The sequence below is a fragment of the Trichoplusia ni genome, chromosome 17 (genome assembly GCF_003590095.1).
Source record: "Trichoplusia ni isolate ovarian cell line Hi5 chromosome 17, tn1, whole genome shotgun sequence".
Classification (NCBI taxonomy): Eukaryota; Metazoa; Arthropoda; class Insecta; order Lepidoptera; family Noctuidae; genus Trichoplusia; species Trichoplusia ni.
The window spans coordinates 8,285,180-8,308,725 of record NC_039494.1 but is presented as its reverse complement, the minus strand read 5'-3'; the positions used below and the strand labels follow the sequence as shown (position 1 = coordinate 8,308,725).

General features: G+C 36.4%; 1 protein-coding gene across 2 annotated transcripts in view; it reads left to right on the top strand.

Annotated features, from left to right (window-relative positions):
* LOC113502304 (Krueppel-like factor 8) overlaps positions 1–19,645 on the top strand; it is a 47,301-nt gene extending 27,656 nt beyond the window's left edge. Inside the window, exons 4-7 of one of the 2 annotated variants that reach the window (XM_026883819.1) lie at positions 16,835–16,898; positions 17,261–17,338; positions 17,673–18,001; positions 18,735–19,645. In XM_026883819.1, coding sequence (XP_026739620.1) covers positions 16,835–16,898; positions 17,261–17,338; positions 17,673–18,001; positions 18,735–18,907 — 644 coding nt within the window. In that variant the 3' untranslated portion in view covers positions 18,908–19,645. The remainder of the gene's footprint in view (positions 1–16,834; positions 16,899–17,260; positions 17,339–17,672; positions 18,002–18,734) is intronic. The other variant, XM_026883818.1, reaches the window with a different exon arrangement.
* Positions 19,646–23,546: the final 3,901 nt, after the last annotated feature.

Genomic DNA, 23,546 nt, shown 5'->3' with positions numbered 1-23,546 from the left:
ATATCAGCATGTTCAATCAGATCCTTATCGACGAGTGCTAAACTGTATGAAGTCGAAACTAATTATTTATCCAGTTACCTAAGATAGGGCGTTAAGTATTAGCATATTTCGTACTTAAGGCCATATCATATTAGCGGATTGCGAACGTCCTAAAAGCGAAACGGGCGCGCAACGAATTCTTTAAGTGCCTTGGAAACGATCGAATTGTTTGTCTTTCACGTGTTTGTCGAATGTTTTTTTTTACTTTTTAAACGACTCCCGCACTAAGAAATTTAATCCTTGTGTCGCGGGGGTTTCACAAACATTCAAGTCACATGCACAAAGACATCCTGACTTGGGACAAGCATTCGTGGATCACACAAATGCTTATCCTACGCGGGGATCGCACCCGCGACACGTCGCGCTCCCTGGGTTTGGTGTGGTGACCTCAACCACTCGGCTATCAGTGCAGTATTTGATAGTGTACCTACTGTTGTGTTTGAAGCTTTTGTCAAACAATCTACGTATTTTTCCTGTATGAAAATAGTTGCATTTCATATCTGTTTATAGTGATATATTAGTATATTAATGTCTTAATTGCAACTATTCTCGACTCTATGGCCTCCTTTTTTTTGTCTTGATACACAGTGCTAGAGTCAATGCCAAAAATACGTCTTTTGAATTACTCGTGATAAGCGCTCCGATAGGAGAAACCCGAATCTACTAGAAAGGTAACAAATTTGTTCGTCAGTGCTTTCGTTTTCGTCTCCGCCTTAATAAAGCTAACAGGATTGTTTCCTCGTCTGAATCCATCTTGTTGCTAAGTGTATTGTACGTTATATTTGCTATAAACTCGAGACGAAAGCGTCACGTATTTGTGACGCGTCCGCGACGTCCACGCCGCGTAGCCGTGTATAAACTTGCGACGAAAGCGTATTTCCCACGCGTACGTGACGTGTCCGCATCGCAATCGATGCGATTCCGCTCCTCCCCGCAACCGCTAGTATGCTGAGGCCCTTAGATACTAGATCTGAAGGCGTACCGGCTTTTAAAGTAATGATTTTGCTGGTGCGGGAGTGCGGCGGAGAGTGGCATCTCTCTTCCACACACTAATAATATTACTTTAAGAGTTATGTCTAGATAGTGATTTTGGAAGAACAGGTGTTAAGAGTTCAGTTTTTAGGAATATTTCTTCTTCAACTGGCTTTAATGGGAGTTTTTAAAGATATCTGTATTTTTTTAAATGTTTGTTACATCAGAACTTCGGGCGGGGTGAATCGATTCTGTTGGTTCTGTTATTCGCCCGAATCGGGCCAATTGACTACTTTCAATTTTGAATATTTTTAGGAGCAGATTCGCCCGAGACCAGTTAAATAGCGGGCGAATCCTGTCTTACTAGCTGTACTACCTACTTAATTTTTCTGAGAGATAGGTAATAGGTCTTAATAGGCCTAGCCTAGCCCTAAGTCTGTAAGAATTGTAATAACTCGTACAAAAATTCACTAATCAGTAAAGCAACAGACCATACTTGATTATAACATTACATACAGAACGTCTAACAAAAACACTTGAAAGTCTTATTCCAATTGTTATTAGCACCAAAATAGGTGGTTTATGTAATTGCTGCGTTCATACATGTAAGTTGTATATGTTTTGTGTAACTGTTTATGTTATACTAGCTGTTGCCCGCGTTCCCGCCTGCTACAAATGGAAAATGATCTTACAGGGACATAAAATAGGGATAAAAACGCCTATCCTAGTTGATCTTGGTTATTAACTGTCTATGTACCACGTTTCGTCTACATCCGTTCTTTGGTTGTAAGGGATAATAACTCCTATGTAATAACACATAGGGTGTTGAACATGGGGAACTATCTGTTTACCACATTTTGTCTAAATCCGTTCAGTGGTTTTTGCGTGCAAGTGTAACAAACATCCATATTTACTAACTTTAGTGTTTTTAATCTTTAAAAGAAATGACTCCCGCATTAAGGGATTTAATCCTTGTGTCGCCGGACAAGACTTCAAGTCACATGCACAATAACACCCAGACTCAGAATAAGCATTCGTGGATCACACAAATGTTTGTCCTACTCGGGGATTGAACCACGACACGTCGAGCGCAGTGGGTTTGGCGTGGTGACCTCAACCACTCGGCTATCCGTGCAGTAATACAATTAGTTGTGTATGTTAGATAGACAGTCGTTTTGTCAAACACGCTATTCATTTAAACAGTTAATTATAACAACAAAGGTGTACAGAACCCACTTACTAAGACTCTAATATCTGTCCGTCTGTCCGTCACCAGGCCCTATCTCATTAACCGTTACAGCTTGACTTTGAAATTTTCCTCAGTGATAAACAGCAGCCAATAAAGCGAAAAATCAAAATAGAGGTTAAGCAACAGGTACCACGGTCGTTAACTTGATGGATAGTCACATTTGTTTTTTCAATTTTTTTCTTTAACGTATTTGTACGAGACCCTAAGTATCGCAAGACTCGCACTTGGCTGTTACCTATTGAACATTGAGTTTCTGATCATTACGTTAATAGGTCGACCCAACCCTAAACAAAAAAGGTTGAATTATAAATTAACACGTCAATCATAGCTGTGTAGTAAAAAGCAAGTAGGTACATAACTAATATCGATTTCTTTCGATTATAATCGTTATCTAGTGATGTAAAAATCGTTTAGTAATCGATTTTTTTATGTGATTGTCGATAATTTTGCAGCTAGTGAGAATTGTTGATGAAAACGTATTGGAACTAACGAGCTGTATTTAAAAGACTGGTTAAGTTGAGTCGGATTTTTTTAGTGAGGGTTGCGTACTAATAGACTGAAAAAAATTTTTGTCCTAGGTGGGAATCGAACCCACGACCTCCAGTGTAGCAGTCAGGGCCACTAACCAACAGGTCAGTCTAATATTCAAACGTGCGTTAGTTTCGTTTTCCAAGTCCCTTTAAAAAGTCCTTTTTTAACAAATCAGTATTCGTTTTTGCAATCATATGCACACAATGTAAACGATATTGCAAAAGCCACACAGCAACTATTGACAGCATAATATCAGCAATTATTACTATTTCATAGCCTTTTTGTTATTACTGCTATCCTTCTAATATTATAAACGGCAAGGTTTGTATGTTTCGATGTTTGTTCCTCTTTCACGCAAAAACCACTGAACGGATTTAGACGAAATTTTGTACATGCATAGTTTATTACCAGGATTAACATGTAGGATTTTTTATTCTGATTGTAGGGTTTCGTGGGATTATTTTTTATTTGTAGCGGGCGAGTCCGCGTGCTACAGCTAAAACGTAATGAGGAGGTATTCATACTATATTAGTCCATGCAAAAGCTACGTAAACGTGCATTTAATAAGTTTAGTGTAGTTGTTTCTTCTTGATTGTTCAGGGGATCGTAAACGAAGTATAAAACCAGAAATGGATGCCAGCCTTGGGGAATATCCGCCATCTTGAAAATGGGGTAACAAACAATGTATCTAGGGCGTGAAGTTGATTACTAAATTTAAAAAACAAAAGGTACCTATTTTGACATTTAGCCGTAAAATCGAAATCTGCATTATTTACTAAATACTGAACAGACGGATAAAATAATACAAAACTTGAGGAAAATAAATTTAAAGAGTACTTTATGCGTATGCTTACTAATATTATAAATGCGAAAGTAACTCTGTCTGTCTGTTACGCTTTCACCTCTAAACCACTGAACTGATTCTAATGAAATTTGGTACAGAGATAGAGTTGACCTTAAGAAAGAACAAAGGATAGTTTTTATCCCGGACTTTTGAAGAGTTCTCTTAGAAACGTGATTATAACCGACCTCGACGCGGGCGAAGCCGCGGGCGAAAAGCTAGTTCCATTATAAAATGACATAACCCCCCTAAAATTAGTCTTGATTATTTAGCTTGATAAAAATTTGAATCCTTTAATGCTATTCTTAATTTTTTTCCTACTTTTTATACACTTACTTTTCTTGCTTGTTTCTAGTTTCGGTTGGATTTTTGTAACTCAAATTTGAGGCACTTCCCGATAAGCTAGCAGGCTGAAATTTTCAGGGTATCTTCAAACCCGATGACAATGCAATTTACAACTATAAAAACAGCTGAACCGATTTTGGTAAAATTTGAATGCAGTGACTTTTAAAAACGTGAGTTTTTAGACTTTTTTGAATCTATTACTCTATTAAATCTACTCGAATCCCATGACTTCAAATTGCCTGCTACCGACTTCAAAATTAAGGTAAACACTAACCCAATACTGTCACTTCGTAAATTGGTCAGTATTGACTTAACCAGATCGAATGTATTATAGTAACAGCAAAACCTAAGCTACTGACTGGCTTAATGTAAATATACCCTTAATCTGCCCTTAGGACTCTACACACGATGTATTTAAAACGCGTATAAAACGCTTGTAAATTATAATTACGAAGGTATTATAAAAATTGCAGTAATTTAAACTGATTTAAAATAATTATTTAGGTTTAACCTAAATTCAGGGGTATTTGCACAGTTTTACATGATTATAAAGCATCATGATAGCAGATTTATCTTGCTTAGGTAATGAGATTCACGATTATGAAATGTATGGATAAATTCCAATGTATTAGAATGACATTCCTTTTCTAGAGTAAAAGGCAATACTTTGACTTTTAGTTTTTAGGGGTTTTTTTTACCCTTTTTTAGAGTAAAAATGGAACCCTATTACTAAGCTTTTCGTCCGCCTGGTCTGTCCGTCCGACCCCAAGCTGTGTCTCACGAACAGTGATAGCTAAACAGTTCAAGATATCGTAGATGTTGTATTTGACGACCTCCGTGGTCGAGTGGCGTACGCACCGGTTTCAAGGTGTCGCTAGCTCTGAGGTCCCGGGTTCGATCCCCGGTCGAGTCAATGTTAAAATTCACATTTCTACATTGTCTCGGGTCTGGGTGTTTGTGGTACCTTCGTTGTATCTGAATTCCATAACACAAATGCTTTAGCAACTTACTTTGGGTTCAGAACAATGTATGTGATGTTGTCCGCATTTATTATTTATTTAATTTCTGCTGCTTCTTTAATAACAAACAAATAATAGAGATCGAGGTTAAGCAACGATTGTTATTGTCAAAAAATTCCATGAAAACTATTTATACGCTTTCGATTCCTTTTATACATTCGAGCGATTCCTCAACGCCAGCGAGAAATATAACTCGTCTACAGATCACGGTGTGTAGCAGCCTTTAGAACGAAACTTGTCTGTCTATATCTAGTCTAGATATACCGTGCACGCATTTTCGTAAACGCATAAAAGATGGTGTAAGCGATACTGAAAGATACGCTATAAACTATAGCGATACGATCAAATGTGTGGTTTAGATGCTATCAGTAATGTCCGATCGTTGCGAAGTTTCGATTCATGATTCCATGTGTGAAACACTTTGGTAGATTGCAGGGAATCTATTTTGTAGGTGTTATATTATTGAAGAAAATAAATATGTTTTTTTGTTGTCTGTTTCAAGTTTTAAAAGTGTTTGACTGCATGGATAGGCGAGTAGTTGAGGTAACCAGCCAAACCCGATGTGAGTGATGTGTCGCGTGGTCGATCCAGGCGTTTGTCAAGCAATTTTGTGATCCACGAATGCTTGTCTTGAGTCTGGGTATCTTTGTGCATGTGACTTGAATGTTTGCAAAATCCCCCCGCGACGGAATGATTTTAATTCTTACCGCGTATTAGGTATTAACATTAGTCGTAGGAAAATAGAAGTTTGTCCAGAATTGTGTACCAAATCGGGTTTAAAGCTAATAACATATCCCGACGCCAACCGACGGCATATCGTACTCTCGCCAGCTTATAACATCCCGGGTCCCTTTAACTACCTCACCAAGGGATCTGAATACAGTCAGGATTCTGACACCACTTCCTCCCCCGAGAGAGAACCCACAGAATCGAGAAGATTACCGCAGCTTTCCAAAAAAATAGGCTAAGCTAAAAAGCATTTTCTTTTGCCAAACCGAGACGGCTAAGGTGATGACGGGGCAAATGGAATGAATGAAACTTCCCAGCGATTTAACATGCTCCAAGTCTATTCAAGGCAAGATTTCTATGCCCAGTAGTGGACAAGTCAGGCTGTCAAAAGGAACACCAGGTTCTCTATCGCCTCGCCTATCTGCACTATTGCTACAGGACTAAATTTCGCAACTGTTAATAACAATGTCTTGTGTGTAAATAAATTCGCGAGAAACTACGCACCGAGTGTTTGTATATTTGCTACAAGGTATAGGATCAAGCGATTTATACATACTGTTGCTTGAAGCATCATGCACTTGGATGTCGATCATAGCTGCATAAACATTGTCCTTCTTTAACGAAGTCGGATAATAGTAGCCTATGTGTTAATCCAAGATATCAGCTAGCTCTATACTAAATTTTATCGAAATCGGTCCAGACGTTTATTTATTTGGTATACCAACAGCATAACATACTAGACGTGAAGATGAGGGTCATCTTCACGTCTAGTATGTTATGCTGTCTCTTACGAATTTGGATAATAGTAGCCTATGTGTTAATCCAACGTGTCACGTAGCTCTATACCAAATTTTATCGATATTGGTTCAGGCGTTTAGGCGTAAAGTGGTGACAAAGATACTCGCATGTCTACACACAAACACACACAGTTTTTTTTTTAGTATTATGGAATCCTACCCCACATTTGACTCGCATATCCAATCTTCTGTAATTTTGCAGTTATTTGAGACGATATCATGAACGCCTTAAACATCTGCCCTTAATCCATAATGAACGAATACAAAGTATCCAAAAATAGGATTAAAATGCAATTACATCGTTCAATCATAATTTAACAAGTATTTAAGCATGCCTACTAAGATTTAGCTAATTGCATACAGTGTGTATCCATCATGATATAATAGTGCGTTATGGCAGCTCTCAAAACGAGAACATCCTGTAATCTTAATGATTGATTGATTTTTTACAGCTTCTTTTAAACGTTTACATAATTTGTTTCTATCATCATCATCCTAGCTTATTCCCAACTATATTGGGGTCGGCTGCCAGCCTAACCGGATGCAGTGTTTTACAAGGAGGGACTGCCAGTCTGACCTCCTCAACCCAGTTACCTGGGCAACACGATACCCCTTAGTTACTGATTGTCAGACATTTTAGCTTTTGGCTGCCAAAGCTGTATGTATAACAGCCGGAACCCACTATTTGAGACTTAAGCAGAAGTTATTAAGTATTTTTAGTCGGTGGAAATCCGACATTATCCCTAAGTCGTGCCCTCGACATGGATTAAAGTCAATAGCTTTCAATCCCGGAAAACAAAAAGAAAGAGAAATACTTCATGTGTAAAATTCTATTACAACAAAACAACGATTCAAGAGATTGATAGACAGACAGACGGCGGTGCCTCAGTAATAGGGTTGTAACCCTTTAGTTACAAAAGGCAGACACTAAATTTGCTTTACATCGAATTAATTGCACAAACTTAACAAAACTCAATCTATGTGACTGTCCTTGTAATTAACTACATCAGGGTAATATAAATCTGTTTTTATGGCCAAACTGTCCCCATACCACGAAATCTGAAAGGAAACGAATATCGTTGTTAAAGTGGGATGGTGCTATACACGGAGTAGAGCGGCATCTTTCTTCCACAATACAACGATTTTAACCCAAGAAATCATGGTATGGGAGTTAAACCGAACCATAAATGTAGACACAGTTAAGATCTCTACGGCTTAGTGAAAGTGTGGACTACTTATATAAATTAGAATATATGAAGCGGGGTTCGATTCCGGACCTATAAATAAGGAAGACACGGCTGTAAATTTAAATAATCGTTTGATTTAACTATCGATTGTGGTATAAGTGTTTGCCTTTTGTTATCTTGATATATTACGGACGTAAAACTGTTTGGCTTATAACTGACTAGAGATTATTTGAAGTTTTTATTATATAGTGCAAAATCCCACGGCTTTCATACAGCGCCATCTGGTGTCGAACTTAGCAAAGCTCGAATGAATTTTAAAAGTATTTAAATTGAAGTAGGTGTAGTGGCTGTCCCAGCAAACAATGTTTTGACATACCTGCAAAGTAGGGAAATTTAGAAAGATCTAGAGGATATGAATGTAAGAAAAAAAATGGGCTATGAAAAAAAGATGTTGTCCTGTTCTCAGATCTTTCCAATATACACGGAAAATGTCATGAGAATCGGTTGAGCCGTTTCGGAGGAGTACAATATCGTTCAACATGACACGAGAATTTTATTGACACTGATTTTCCGTGACTGGATTCCTCAGTATGACGACCTCCGTGGTCGAGTGGCGTACGCACCGGTTTCAAGGTTTCGCTAGCTCTGAGGTCCCGGGTTCGATCCCCGGTCTGGTCAATGTAAAAATTTACATTTCTACATTGTCTCGGGTCTGGGTGTTTGTGGTACCTGCGTTGTATCTGAATTCCATAACACAAGCGCTTTAGCAACTTACTTTGGGTTCAGAACAATGTATGTGATGATCGCATTTATTTATTAAAGTATTCATCATGATCATCGTATTGAATCGTCACTCCTAGATACTATCCTTTCTCCACTACGTTTTTTCTATAAAATAATATCTCCTATTACATTCAATATTACCTTTGATTTACAATCTAGAATGTTATCCTCCTTTGCGGTAACCGCAGCAAAGTGGACGCCATGAATAAAATGGTATGCACCCACAAACCCATATACAGTGGTAATTTGTTGCCAAGTGATAAAACTTACTGGATACGTCAAGTAATCCTCTTTTCTAGTTGGCAAAAACATTCAAGTCACATGCACTAAGACACCCAGACTCAGGACAAGCAATCGTTGATCACACAAATGCTCGTCCTATGCGGGGATCGAAACCGCGACACGTCGCGCTCAGTCGGTTTGGCGTGGTGCCCTCAAACCAATAAAATTGACTTATGCATCACTTAAAATCAGAATGTTTTTATTTCTAAAAAGCCTAAAGTAGGCGAATGTTTGATTACAGATCTAGTGACTGAAATGTCATTCTTATAAAGAAGAGTCGGCAAAAAAAAAAGAAAACTGTAGGATACTCCTCTGAACAATTAAGTGGTGCTAGTTTGTGTTATCCACGAATGCTTGTTCTGGGCCTGTCTTTGTGTATCTGACTTGAATGTTTGTTAAACAACAAGGTGTACCTTGTATCGAAGGGATATTATATCTAAAAAAAAAATGTACCTAGTACAGCAACAGTATTTGGGCGAATAGTGCATTACAAAATTTTAATGTACCGGATTCGCCCGATGCTAAATTCGTCTCGGCCGAATCTGCCCCTAAAAAACAATCAAAATTGAAAGTAGTCGATCCGCCCGATTCGGACGAATCAAATTCGGGCGAATCGACTACTAAGCCATCATTAAACTGTGTGAAAACCTATAAATTCTAATTCCCATGTATCCCAAAATGGCCAATATACGCGTAATACCGTTTCCAGAATCGATAGGATCTGTGACCATAGTATGGTCATTAGAAAGGCGAGTGGTCACAGCTGCCCTTCACCACGGATGAGACGGAAAGTCGATAGTCCTGAGTGGTCAAGGTTAAGCTGCTGTTGGTGAGGTCGGGTTTTTGATTGGTGGCATCCGTAGGCTTTTTTGTGCTGTTTCTGGTTTTTGGACATGAAATCAGTGGTTTTGGACTTTATTTGGAAGTTTCCAAACTTTATTTACAAAATCCATTTAATATTTAGGTTTAATTTTTTAATTTTCTGGACCCTGCTATGTATGTCCTGTCCATCCGTCCGTCACTGGGCTGTATCTCACGATACGTGCAAAAAAGGCAGTTAAAGTTTTCACAGGTGATGTATTGCTGTTGCCGCTAAAACAATCAATTATAAAAATAGAGATCTAGGTTAAGCAACGCTCGTTGCGGTCATACGTTTATTGGCTGACAAATAAGTTTTAGTTTGAGTTGGCAGTCAAGAAGCTCATCCATCACCCAACCGATTACCTCAGTTTCGGACTTGACCGTTTTTTTTATAAAAATATTCCCATACCTTTTAAATAAATCCTAGAATATGTTTAACAAGTTTCATAACGATCATTAAAGCAGTTTACGCTTGCAAGCGTAACAAACAAACATTCACATTTACTCGTTTACTAAAACAGGCAAACCCGAATGAGACCAATAGTATATTTGAACACACAACACGGTACAAAACATTCGCTTCTTCGGGTGACCAGTCCATGTAAATTGTGAGAACTAGGGCACCGGGCAACGACGCCTCTGAATTATATACAACGGTTGCGACACAGCGAAACGGCTACCGTCCAAGCTCGGTTACTGCGCAGAAGATTTTAGGGGAAGTGGTATTATGTGCTTATAGCTAATTTGACTATTGAAACGTTAGATTTGGGAGTGCGTTTTTTAGATCGTTTGTTGAGGAAAAATTTTTATATGAAACTTAAATATGTATGTATATTATTTTTTCTCGAATTTCTGAACATTTTCGCTTATAACTTTTTAATTTACAGTTCTAATACAAAAAGTTGCCGAACCAAAGTCGTTGAGAATTTGGTTTGCAACGAAAATTGCTAACATTTTTTTATAAATAGTTTAAGAGATATTCGCACTATTTTCAAGTTAGACGTGGCGGGGTAAGGGTAGCTACCCCAAAAACTAGGTTTTAGCTTTATACTAACCCCTCCTATACATCAAAAAAAAATTGCGTCCTCTAAAAGACGCAAGGTTAGACCTAAAAATATAACATTTCATTTCCCAATTGTTGGGGTCCACTTCCAATCATTCTTTTTCTCCATGTCCCGTAATAGGTACCTGGACACCTAAGCAAAAGGTATTAGGAGTGCCTGTTCTAATAAATCTAAATCTACATAAACTTTCAAATATGAAAGTGCTGGGCACAGCAATTTATCATGCGTACACGTGGTATTCCCAGGCTGTCACCCAGCCAAGTACTCACCGCGCTTGATGTTGCTCAACTTTAGTGATGGTGGCTAAATATTAAAAGATGATGTATTTATATTGCCCTTATATAAAAATAAAGATTGTGGTTAAGCAACAATACCTAGTTATAAATATAATCTATACTAATATATGAAGCTGAAGAGTTTGTTTGTTTGTTTGAACGCGCTAGTCTCAGGAACTACTGGTCCAAATTGAAAAATTATTTTTGTGTTATAAATAAACCATTAATCGAGGAAGGTTTTAGGCTATAAACCATCACGATGCGACTAATAGGAGCGAAGGTACAAAGGAAAATGTGAAAAAAAAATAGGGCAGGTATAAATCATAACTTATACATATATCTTCTACCCACGGGGTACGGGGACGAAGTCGCGGGCAACAGCTAGTAAATCATAAGTATGGTCATAAATTGACATAAATAAATGTATTTGTTACTAGCCCAATTGTACGGAACCCCTACTGTCATTAGTTCGACTCACATGCCTGATTTTGAAACTATATTGTTTAAACTTTTTTTAATGAATAAATGTGAGTTTGTGACATTGATATGTCAGGATCAACTTAACCGATTTTGATAATCTTCTAGCTATAAAGTCACGTTATTTGTATGTGTCATAGGCCATATTATACTTAAAAGTACGGCTCAGAAAAAGCCGGCACTCATAACCTAGTCAATTTAGGTGTATTTGTGCATGTGATTTGTATGTTTGTGGAACCCCACGCGACACAAGGCTTAATTAATTACTTCTTAGGCGCTTTTTTTAAAGCATAGTAGCATTTACCTACGTATCATATACATCGTAATTCTTGTTTTTTTTCATAAATTCATAAACGTTTTTTTTCAAACTTCATTTAACATATGCCGTGCCAAAAATTGCCTACAAATTTCATGATTGCATGCATATTAAACGTTCAGTAATGTTGTAGGCCTGTACAAGGGATTTTTTTACTAATCACAACCATTTTGCACTCATTAAAGACACTTATACAGAAATTAAACTGTGTTTTGAATCGTAAAGACCACGTTATTACGATATACAACCTCCTTGCTTCCGTTAAACTTACAATTAAGTAATTTGACAATTGCTGTAATTTGGTTATTTTGATTGATACTAAGAACAAGAAAGAACGCGTGGCAAAGTATATAAAGTCGATCGATAACAGGTTAAGTGACGCTTAGCGCGGTCAACCCTTGGATGGGTGACCATTTAAGAATGACGACTTTTTAAAGGTATGCCAAATGCGATCGAGTCGATGTCGCCACGTTAGATCAAGGACTCTGTTTCACACAAATCATTTTAAGTATCGCTTCTATCGCTACTAATATTATAAATGCGAAAGTAACTCTGTCTGTCTGTCTGTTACGCTTTCACGTCTAAACCACTGAACAGATTTTAATGAAATTTGGTACAGAGATACAGTTGACCTTGAGAAAGAACATAGGATAGTTTTTATCCCGGACTTTTCATTGAAGAGTTCTCTTGGAAACGCGATATAACCGACCTCGAGGCGGGCGAAGCCGCGGTCTAAAAGCTAGTAATATTAGACCAACAATCCTTCTAACTAGTACCAATTATCGTCTGAACTATAAAACATTGATCTCCTTACATGCAGATAGTAACAAGACACCAAAGCAGTCTTGACTCCTACCAAAACATTATTACAACTATTTCAAGTGTGTAAAAGAGATAGCACTCTATACCGTATAGCGCTGTCCTGCTCCCACAACTGTAAATATCAGTTTAAGATATTGTAGTTGAGTATCAGATGTATAATTAGAATAGTATTTTATCGGGTATAAATTGTAGAACTTTCCCTTTTAACGAATGATTAGTCACTTGTGTTGTGAAGTTTGGTATGTTGGACTAGTGGTTAGTGGTCCTGACTGCGAAACCGAAGGTCGTGGGTTCGACTCCCACTCAGGGTATTTGTGTGACGAGCACGTGTATTGGTTCCGTGGTCAGGTGTCATCTAATATATAAAATTCTCGTGTCACGGTGTACTTATTTACCGTCCTCCGAAACGGCTCAACCGATTCTGAAGAAATTTTGTGTGCATAGGACTGAGAATCGGACTACATCCATTTTTTTTTGTTCCCTGAAACTCATTTGTATCTCATGAGAACGTGTTCTGGGACAGCTAGTGTCTAAAATATAAACTGTCTTGCTATCACAGTTCAGGAGCTAAGTGACAAACGGATAGATTGACAGCGGTGCCTTAGAGATACGGTCTGTTTTTAAGCTGTGAGTACAAACCCTAGAAAACGTCGCTTGAAATCAAGTGAAAATCTCAAATAGATAAAGTTTAGATCTTTCCGCAAAAAGTCTAGACAAAACCTAGACTGGATAATGTGAATTTAACCATAGACTAGAAGATTGGACGCACGATTTCCCGCCTTTTTCGTTCTTCATCTTGTCAATGTTTATTGCTTAGGGTTGTCACTAATGTTGCTATAAATAAAAATTAATGTTTAAATTAAGTATTGCTCGCGTCCGCTCTCGTTATAGCTTGTATTAATAGCATGACTAAGTTATCTCCATTCTAAATTTTATTAAAATTGGTTTAGTTGGTTGTGCGTTAATAGGTTACAAACACATATTTATTTTAAGTCTGTTGTATATTATTCTGTTAAAATAATTATTATTCTTAGATGTGATGGGTGTTTTTTTTTGAAAACAAATGCTTGTTGTAATTCTGTGTCAACAGGTAATTAAAGTATAATATACACCGTGATTGTTTAGTCGTCTTACAAAAGCAGCCCAGTTCATGTATCCAATGACTAGAACACGTCCATGATAAAAAATAGGTATTTATGAGATTTGAAAAAATAAAATGCAATTTTTATTCAATATTATGATGCAATTCGTAGTTTTTTAGAAACAGCTCTGTTGCGAGCGCGGTCCGAGCCTTGTAACAATGGTGAGGGGCGCGGGCGGCGGCGTTTCTATCATTTTACAGAGTATTTTCAGATTTCTCTTGTTTAATTTTTCTTCGTACTTAGTTGATGATAAAAAAAAAACGCGCCTAGGTGTATTTTACGTCGGATACATGAACTGGGCTACTTTTGTAAGACGACTAAAAAATCACCGTGTATATAAATAAACATAATTTTCTCGTATACCATATTCCATGCAAATATTGCAATGTCGAAGATGGCTTTTGTTTGTTTGAACGAGATAATCTCAAGAACTATTAGTACTTACTAGCTGTTGCCCGCGACTTCGTCCCCGTGGGTAGAAGATATAAGTCATGATTTATACCTGCCCTGTTTTTTTCACATTTTCCATTGTATCTTCTCTCCTATTAGTCGCAGCGTGATGGTTTATAGCTTAAAGCCTTCCTCGATGAATGGTCTATTCAACACAAAAATAATTTTTCAATTTGGACCAGTAGTTCCTGAGATTAGTGCGTTCAAACAAACAAACAAACTCTTCAGCTTTAAATATTAGTATAGATTTAAAGATCTTTCTTTATTGAATAGTCGATTTGATTTTGAAGTTTCTAGGGTCTTTATTATCACCCTACTACCAATAGGAGCAAGAATAACGTGGGTCAAACAGCTTGGCCTGATCTTGTCTCTCAAATGTATTGAACTGACAAGTCAAAGTCACGTCACTTGTCACTATGGAATGTCATTCACATACAATTGAAGTTTTCTGCTTGTTTTCCATTCTAATGCGGTGCAACATTGTCTAGGTCATCAAGGCTGGTTTTTAGGGTTGCGTAACTAAAGGGTAAAAACGGAACCCTAATATTGAGACACCGCTGACAATCTGTCTTCTGTCCAGCTGTCATAAAACTGAATCTCATGAACCGTGATAGCTAAAATAAGCAATTTTCACAGATGATGTATTTCTGTTACGGCAATAACAAAGAAAAAAACAAATTAAATATCGAGGTTAAGCAACTGTTGTTACTTTCATAGATTTGATTTTCTTAATTTGACTTGTACGGAACCCCCAGTGTCGCGAGTCCGACTCTCACTTGTCTGTTTTTTTAGTACATTACTTATATATGGTAGTGTCAGTAATAGGACCACTTACGATCTATTAGCCATAAAATGCTAAGCTTTTTATGGAAGATTAATGGTTTTTAGGTAAGCAACACAAAGAGTAGGTTATTTTATTTATTTATAATTACCTTAACAAGCTTATTAATTAGCAAGAGTAACTTCATGATTTGAAAATGCCCGTAGAAACATATTGTTTTAAAATGTTATCCTGTTGAGACCAACTTCTGAGCAAAGCGAATCCTTCCACCATTACGCGCGCTGAGCCACTTGGAACCAGCAAAGCGACCCCAGACACCGCGACAAACTAATTTTGTATACATACTAGCTGTTGCCCGCGACTTCGTCCGCGTGGTTATAACATATAAGTTATGATTTATACCTGCCCTGTTTTTTCCACATTTTTCATTGTATCTTCGCTCCTATTAGTCGCAGCGTGATAGTTTGTAGCCTAAAACCTTCCTCGATGAATGGTCTATTCAACACAAAAATATTTTTTCAATTTGAACCAGTAGTTCCTGAGATAAGCGCTTTCAAACAAACTCTTCAGCTTTATATATTAGTATAGATTAATTATTGCTTTGAGTAGACGGTAAATTTGCGTTAACATTTTCTTTTTTATATTTCTCTACGGAACCCTAACAAACCTACAAGCGTTTTCCGGAAGATAATCTCATTTTAGACCTTCAATATCTACCTGTTTTGCATTTAACTCCTTATTTACGAAGTATCTTCAAACCTTATCACTGCATCATCAGCACGGAAATTAATATAAAAAATAATGGCTCAGGAATCAAACCCGACACCCTAGACTAATCCTGCTCAAAAGCCTACTTAAAAGAGCATTTACTTACAAAAAACTTGTTTCCTTTGTCGCGGTGAACCGGCGCGGCTAAATTACGGGCTAAGGAAAAAAATTGATCATACAAAAGAAAAATACACAGAAGTTCCTCTGCGATAGAATTGAATTGTGAAGTATTTTATCGCTATTAATGAAAACCTGTTATTGGCTGTATGTAACCTAATATTGTTTCATATTCATTTTATTGTAGCCGTTGGTTTACCGAAGATACAATGGAAAATGTGGCAAAATATTCATCTTCGGGGGCTTCCGTTCAAAAATTCCTAACTTATATATTCTAACTACGCGGACGAAGTCGCGGGCAACAGCTAGTAGCTTATACGCACCGTTTTTTAAATCAATCTTCGACTTATTTTCTTAATAAATTGTATACCTGGATCTTCTGTATATACTTGTCGATCAAGGATGCGTGTGCGCATCGATCGTCGGCGATATAAAAACGTAGACATTTCGCTTATTGACGTAATGATTGGAAAAAATGTCCGTAATTGTGTTAGGCCTCGCTCAGGATGGGTTTGCGTTAGTTTTCTATAGATACTATATGTATATGTTTATGTAAAAGCCCGGTCGACGCCACATCTTAAGATTTTCCTATTAAACTTTAGTTTATAATACCTAATGTTTCAAGACTTTTACAACGCCATCTAGTCTCAAACTAAGCAAAGCTTGTATTACGAGTACTAGACAACTGATAAACATACTTATATATTTCTAAACCTTTACATAATATAGATAAATTACACCCAGATACAGGACAAATGATCGTGCTCATCACACAAACATTTGGTCTAGGTGGGAATCGAACCCACGACCTCCGGTATAGCAGTCAGGGTCACTAACCACTAGACCAACAGGGCAGTGGAGATTGACTTTCAACTATCGTCAGTAAACAGACTTTATAGAAAATCGTTTATTTTTATTATTATTTTATCTTGTGCTTATAATAGTACCCCAAACAATGTGTCTCAAGAAACCTTTTTATCTTTGCAGGTGGCGTTAATGCTACTTCATCGAAAATAACCAGAAACGACGAACCCACAGAATTGATTTTTGAGTAAGTATCATATATCTGAAGTTTTTTTTTCATTGAAAGAATTTAATCCTTGTGTCGCGGGATTTCACAAACATTCAAGTCACATGCACATGACACCCAGACTCAGGACAAGCATTCGTAGATCACACAAACGCTTGTCCTAAGCGGGGATTGAAGCCACGACACGTCGCGCTCTGTGGGTTTGGCGTGGTGACCTCAAGCACACGGCTATTCGTGTGGTCAAGAAATACGTGCATTGTCTACATACTAGATGCGACAAACACTTTCTTTGGTTTGAACTCCAGATAATACAATGTCATTTTCCAAAAAAATACTTAGCTGAAGACAGGTCAGATTCGGGAATTTTTGATTTTTTGTTTCAGCTCCAGTCATCAATTGCCGAAAATCAAAATAGGCCCAGATCTCAGAAGCGCAAGAAGGCCTAAACACCACGTTAACAAGTAGGTTCTCTTGTGATAAACTCACGAAACTCAAAATCGTACTAATATTATAAACGCGAAAGTTTCTATGTATGGATGTTTTTTTCTCTTTCACGCAAAAACCACTGAACGGATTTAGACGAAACTTATAACCAGAATTAACATTTAGGACAGTTTTTTTTTCTTTTTCTTTCTTTTTATAAACGACTCCCGCACTTTTTTGATAACATTCAATAATTTTTAGTTAAACAATATTTCAAAACTCATCATTAAAATTATAGGCTAAAATAACCGCTTTCTGCCTATCTAACTTAGAATCCATAAAAATACACTTTTCCTCTTCACCATTTTTCAGACTCAAACCAACGAACCCGCATACGGAAACCCACCTCCCAATCCATGACCTCACGAAGCCATACCTCCCCATCATCCCATTCATACCCCCTCACAAACCAACCGATGCTCAAATCAAGAGCTTTCTCCTCAACACTGCCCTTCAAAATGCCCTAACAGACTCCTTGAACCAACTCCAGACTCCTAAACTTGATTTCAAGAAGGATGAAGAATTTGGCAGTGCTGATGATGGACAGAATCGAAGGAGACTGCATAAGTGTGACGTGGCTGGGTGCCATAAGGTTTACACGAAGAGTTCACATTTAAAGGCGCATAAGAGGACTCACACTGGTACGTTTCTTAAAACATTTTTCATGGTATTAGTACTAAAATTGTAATGATTATCTAACTTATTTTCTAGAAGGTCTAAAAAAACTTTAGTTACATGTAATGACTCCAAATTTGCGTTTCCAAAATATATCCTGAGTAGCCTAAATGTCCATTAGTTAACATTGTTTTTAGAATTCCGTACCTTAGGGTGGAACGTGGAACCTTAATGATCTTGGTAATCTATACTAATATATAAAGCTGAAGAGTTTGTTTGTTTGTTTGAACGCGCTAATCTCAGGAACTACTGGTTCGAATTGAAAAATTCTTTTTGTGTTGTATAGACCATTTATCAAGGAAGGCTATAGGCTATATAACATCACGCTGCGACTAATAGGAGCGAAGATACAATCGATCACGTGAACGAAGTCGCGGGCAACAGCTAGTGGAATAATACTGAGGCTCCGCTGTCAGTTTGTCTGTCCGTCCGGACGTGACAAGGCGATCTCATGGTTTAAGGAATTCTATTAAATCTAAATTATTTGCAAATTCAGTACTGCAGAAAAGAATAAATCAAATATTTTGTTCACTTGGCACTTTGGAGGCAAGAAAGTGTCCTTTTTCATAAAAACTATATTCTCCCTAAGATTAGAAAATACACAAATTGCTAGTGTTAAAAATTAAAGATGGGAAAAATAAAGCGAGTATCTATAAAACTGTTTAACTTGTAATCTAACCATACAATTTCAATTTTCAGGTGAAAAACCCTACTCTTGCGGCTGGGCGGGCTGCGAGTGGCGTTTCGCGAGATCTGACGAGCTGACCCGACATACTAGGAAACACACTGGTCATAGACCCTTTACCTGCCCTCTATGCCGACGTTCCTTTGCCAGGTCCGACCATCTTGGTCTACACATGAGGAGGCACTGACTCCATTCTATGTTCAAGATCATGAAACTTGCACAAAATCTGATCTTCATTTACGACTCTCGCACTAAAAGAATTTAAAATTGTGGGGTTTCAGAAACATTCAAGTCACATGCACTAGACACAAGACACACAAAATCGGTTCAACTCCCGGTGTATGAAGTTTGTACTTTTCATGTCACATGCACTAAGACACACAAAATCGGATTTACTCCAATTTTGTATTTGTGGGGGGAAGGTGGTTAAAACATTCAAGTCACAGGCACAGAGAGACCCAGACTAAGGACAAGCATTCGTGGATCATACTAAAATTAGTTTAAAACTGTGATTGGTGATCTGCCTTAAACCAAGTTTAGAATATTGTTAAAAAGTTTTCAATACAATTATTAAAACGCATTCGACTAGGAATCTTTAAGTGAGTACTTTTCCAAGTGACATCCAATCTTTAGAACTAACATTTGTAATGAAAAAATGAACCGGTTTTATTTTTTAAGTGGGTATTTGACTAAATAAATATAATAAGTCTGTCAGGTGGATTTCCAAAAAAATATCAGATAGTTATTTTTTCACTTCCGCGTGAACAAAAAATTAAGATGATACAGAAAGTTAAAATCTTGTGTGACGTCACTTATCAGTACACTTTTTACCGACGAATGACGTCATTAGTCCCTCTTGTAGACGTTTCATTTTTTATGCGTTTTATACTATACACCGTGATTTTTAGTCGTCTTACAAAAGCAGCCCATTTCATGTATCCAATGACTTGAACACGTTCATGATAAAAAAATAGATATGAGATTTATGAGATTTGAATAAATTGAAAATGCAATATTTATTCAATATTATGATGCAATTCGTAGTTTTTTAGAAACACAGCTCTGTTCCCAGCGCGGTCCGAGCCTTGTAACAATGGTGAAGGGCGCGGGCGGCGGCGTTTTTATCATTTTTAAGAGTATTTTCAGATTTCTCTTGTTTAATTTTTCTTCGTATCGCGCCTAGAGGTATTTTACGTCGGATACATGAACTGGGCTTCTTTTGTTAGACGACTAAAAAATCACGGTGTATTTCTGGTGGACGAATTAGATTATATTTAAATACCCCACTAAAATTTACGTTAAATTAGAGAAAGCTATACAAAATCTAGCTAGAATGTTCATATTTCATTTATTCTTAGCTCCATTACAAGTAGGTGATAATGATGATTTTGATGGAAGATGATGAAGAAATAATTACCCAAGGGCATTACATTGTGATCGGTTGCTCAAACGATATGACAATACTATTTTTAATAAATTTATTTGTAAATTAATACTATAAGAAAAAGCGCTAGAACATAAGTACTAAATGGATTTTTTTTTGTTGGTAACACTTTTATTTTCAAAAATATTTTTAATGAATCTCATTTTGATAGTAAGGATCTCAAAATACAGCCAGAAAGTAAGTAAAATTCTGACGCGCAGTCTTACTATGTGATACTGTGTTACAGTAACATGTATTGTGTTGTCAGATAGACAGTCGCTCTGTAACACACGGGGCTCAGCTGTCGGTGAGACTGGAAGCCGATACCAACATAGCTTGGAATATAAAACTTCAAATGTATGTGAATGACATTCCTCTTCGACAAGTGACGTGACTTTGACTTGTCAGTTCAATACATTTGAGTGATTCGTCAGCGTTAGCGAGGAGATATGTAGCTTGTCTACAGTTTAACAGTTTTTTGAAAATAAAGTTTACTAACAAGAATTATTCCTTTTATCATTAATTAATAAGTGGCATTATCCTTAATTAAGGCCAGTAATATACTATACATTTATTATTATTAATTAAAAATAGTTTTTTTGTATTATATTTTGTTTTAAGATACATTTTTATATAAGCAGATTTTTTTTATAGATATCTGAATAGCCGACCTTGATACTAGGAGATTGATAAAAATATAATTATTTACTCAGATATTATAAAAAAAATTAAAGATATGAAAGATTTTCTTGATTTGAAAGAGAATATTGGTTATAATAAATTGTTCTGTATGGTTCAAAGCAACAAAAAACTGATTATTTATCTGTCAAAATGTATTTTTGTTCTTACCAATTTAAATGTCATTTTGACCCAAACGATGGCGTGTTTTTGTGAGACGTGAGGTTAATAAGTTAAATACCGATGCGGTATTCTTGTACATTGAAAATGAATGAAATTGGGGTAAATGCTGATATTATATGGCCAAAAATATTTTTCGACCGTGACAAGTTAGGTAAAAATGTTTGACTTTTAAAATAATAAATATATTAATGAAAACTGTTCTTTTAACAGTCGGCTTTTTAAGGTTATTTTAATGATATTTTGATAGTAACTGTCGTGAGAATGATTCATTATTAAATGATGTAACGGTTTACTCACGCGTATTTATCGGGGTAGCCCGACTAGTTTCGGACCCAACCGGAGTCCTTAATCATGAGCAGACGCGGCGGGATCGCGAGTCGAAGCGTTCGACTCGCGATCCGGTTGGGTCCGAAACTAGTCGGGCTACCCCGATAAATACGCGTGATTAAACCGTTACATCATTTAATATTTTAATGATGTAATATTTAATGTTATTTAGAATAGAAATGCTCAAAAAGTTCCCTTTTAAACTAAGTTTTACAGGGCATTCGTGGCAATATTAGTTTTAATGAAAAAAAAAACTCCTATTTTTTGTACTTAATATTTTTTTTAGTTAGAAAAGTCTAGTTTTTTATTTTAACTTGTTTTGTTTCAAATGTTTATGAAATTAGGCTAATATGTATGTTAAAATAATTTAGGTAATACAAAGTGTAGAAAAACGGTTTTTCTATTTTAAATGCAGTTTTGTCCATATTTGACATTGTTCTTGAAGCAAGCAATATTCATTTTTCAAAATTTGCTTTGTATTTTGTCAAGTGTCATAGTAGTCTTGCGGTTATATCTATGGACTAGCTGTTGCCCGCGACTTCGTCCCCGTGGGTAGAAGATATAAGTGATGATCTATACCTGCCCTATTTTTCACATTTTCCTTTGTATCTTCGCTCCTATTAGTCGCAGCGTGATGGTTTATACCCTAAAGCCTTCCTCGATGAATAGTCTATTCAACACAAAAATAATTTTTCAATTTGGACCAGTACTTCCTGAGATTAGCGCGTATACGTTCAAACAAACAAACTCTTCAGCTTTATATATTAGTATAGAGTATAGATTTGTATGAATGAAGCAGCTTTGATCCCAACGCAGGCAAAACTAAAGTGACTTTTTTAAAGTAATAAGTACTTGAGGAGCTCGTGGCTAAGATAACAGGTTAAGCTATGCTTGACGCGGTTGGTTCGTAGATGGGCGACCATCTTTGTCATAACGAGTTCCTCCGTGTTTCGGAAGCCACGTTAAATTGTGGGTCCCGGCTGCTATTCTTACATCTTTGACTGTCATTACAAGGTAGTCAGAAGCTTGAAAAGTCTGACAACCAGTCTAACCAAGGGGTATCGTGTTGCCCAGGTAACTGGGTTGAGGAGGTCAGATAGGCAGTCGCTCCTTGTAAAACACTGGTACTCAGCTGAAACCGGTCGGACTGGTAGCCGATCCCAACATAGTTGGGAAAAGGCTAGGCCGATGAATGAAGTACTTAATTGTAAGATGTGGAACATTTGTACGAAACCCTCAATGTATTGGATCCATTTGTACTTTACCGGCTCCCTTTATGCTTTCTTGGAGACAGTTGTCAAGTTCCATGGTCAGAACTGGTATTTAAAATTAAACCGTTTTTATAATGCAGTGTATGCTAAGCAATATTTTTGGGGCCAGTATTTCGGAAATTATTTAGTTTTAGATTATTTAGAGTTTAAGTAGATATTTAGATAAAAATATTTTTACTCGATTTTTCGAAAATATTCTGTGATTTTAGTAAAAAAAAATCCTTTTAAAACGATATATTTTGTACCTTTTATCAAATTATGATCTCAATTGGTATTCCTCTCTGTATGTTTATAAAATTGATCTCAAAAACAATAAACTATATTTTTCTTTCTTTATCTTTTTTAAAAAGAACCCGAAATGGTTTGTTGTATCTTTTAAGATGTAAACCTTAGTTTAATTTGAGCAGATTCTTTGTTAAATTATCTTTTTTTAAAAAGATATTTTTTTTTTGGATTTTTCCTCTTAAAACATAACCAGTACTTAATTTTACAGTTAAATGTTAACTTAACCCCGCATTTTGACGGCCAGTAAACGCAAATGCAAAACTTTATTAAAAATAATTATTTTAGAAAATTAAGTTTCTTTTTTTTTTGTATTTTTATCTTTATTTTGTGTTTAGTTTTAAGTTTTTATTTGCGAGAGTGTAATATTTTTTTTTTTTGTAAAAATGTTTTTTTTTTTGTTTCTTTGATATTTTTGAGTGGCTTCGATTGTTGATAAGACATATTTTTTTTTGTACTTTTACAAAAAAATTTGTAACATAAAAAACTTGGTCAAGGTAATAATATTATTTTAAAAAACAATAACCCCGTCGGGTAAAAATCCTTATATTTTTTGGAATTTTCAGCAATTCACGAAAAAAAAATTGAAACTGTTTTTTTTTTTCAGATATTATGATGATTTATTATATTTTTCTTACACCATTTATTTTTTCAATGCACTG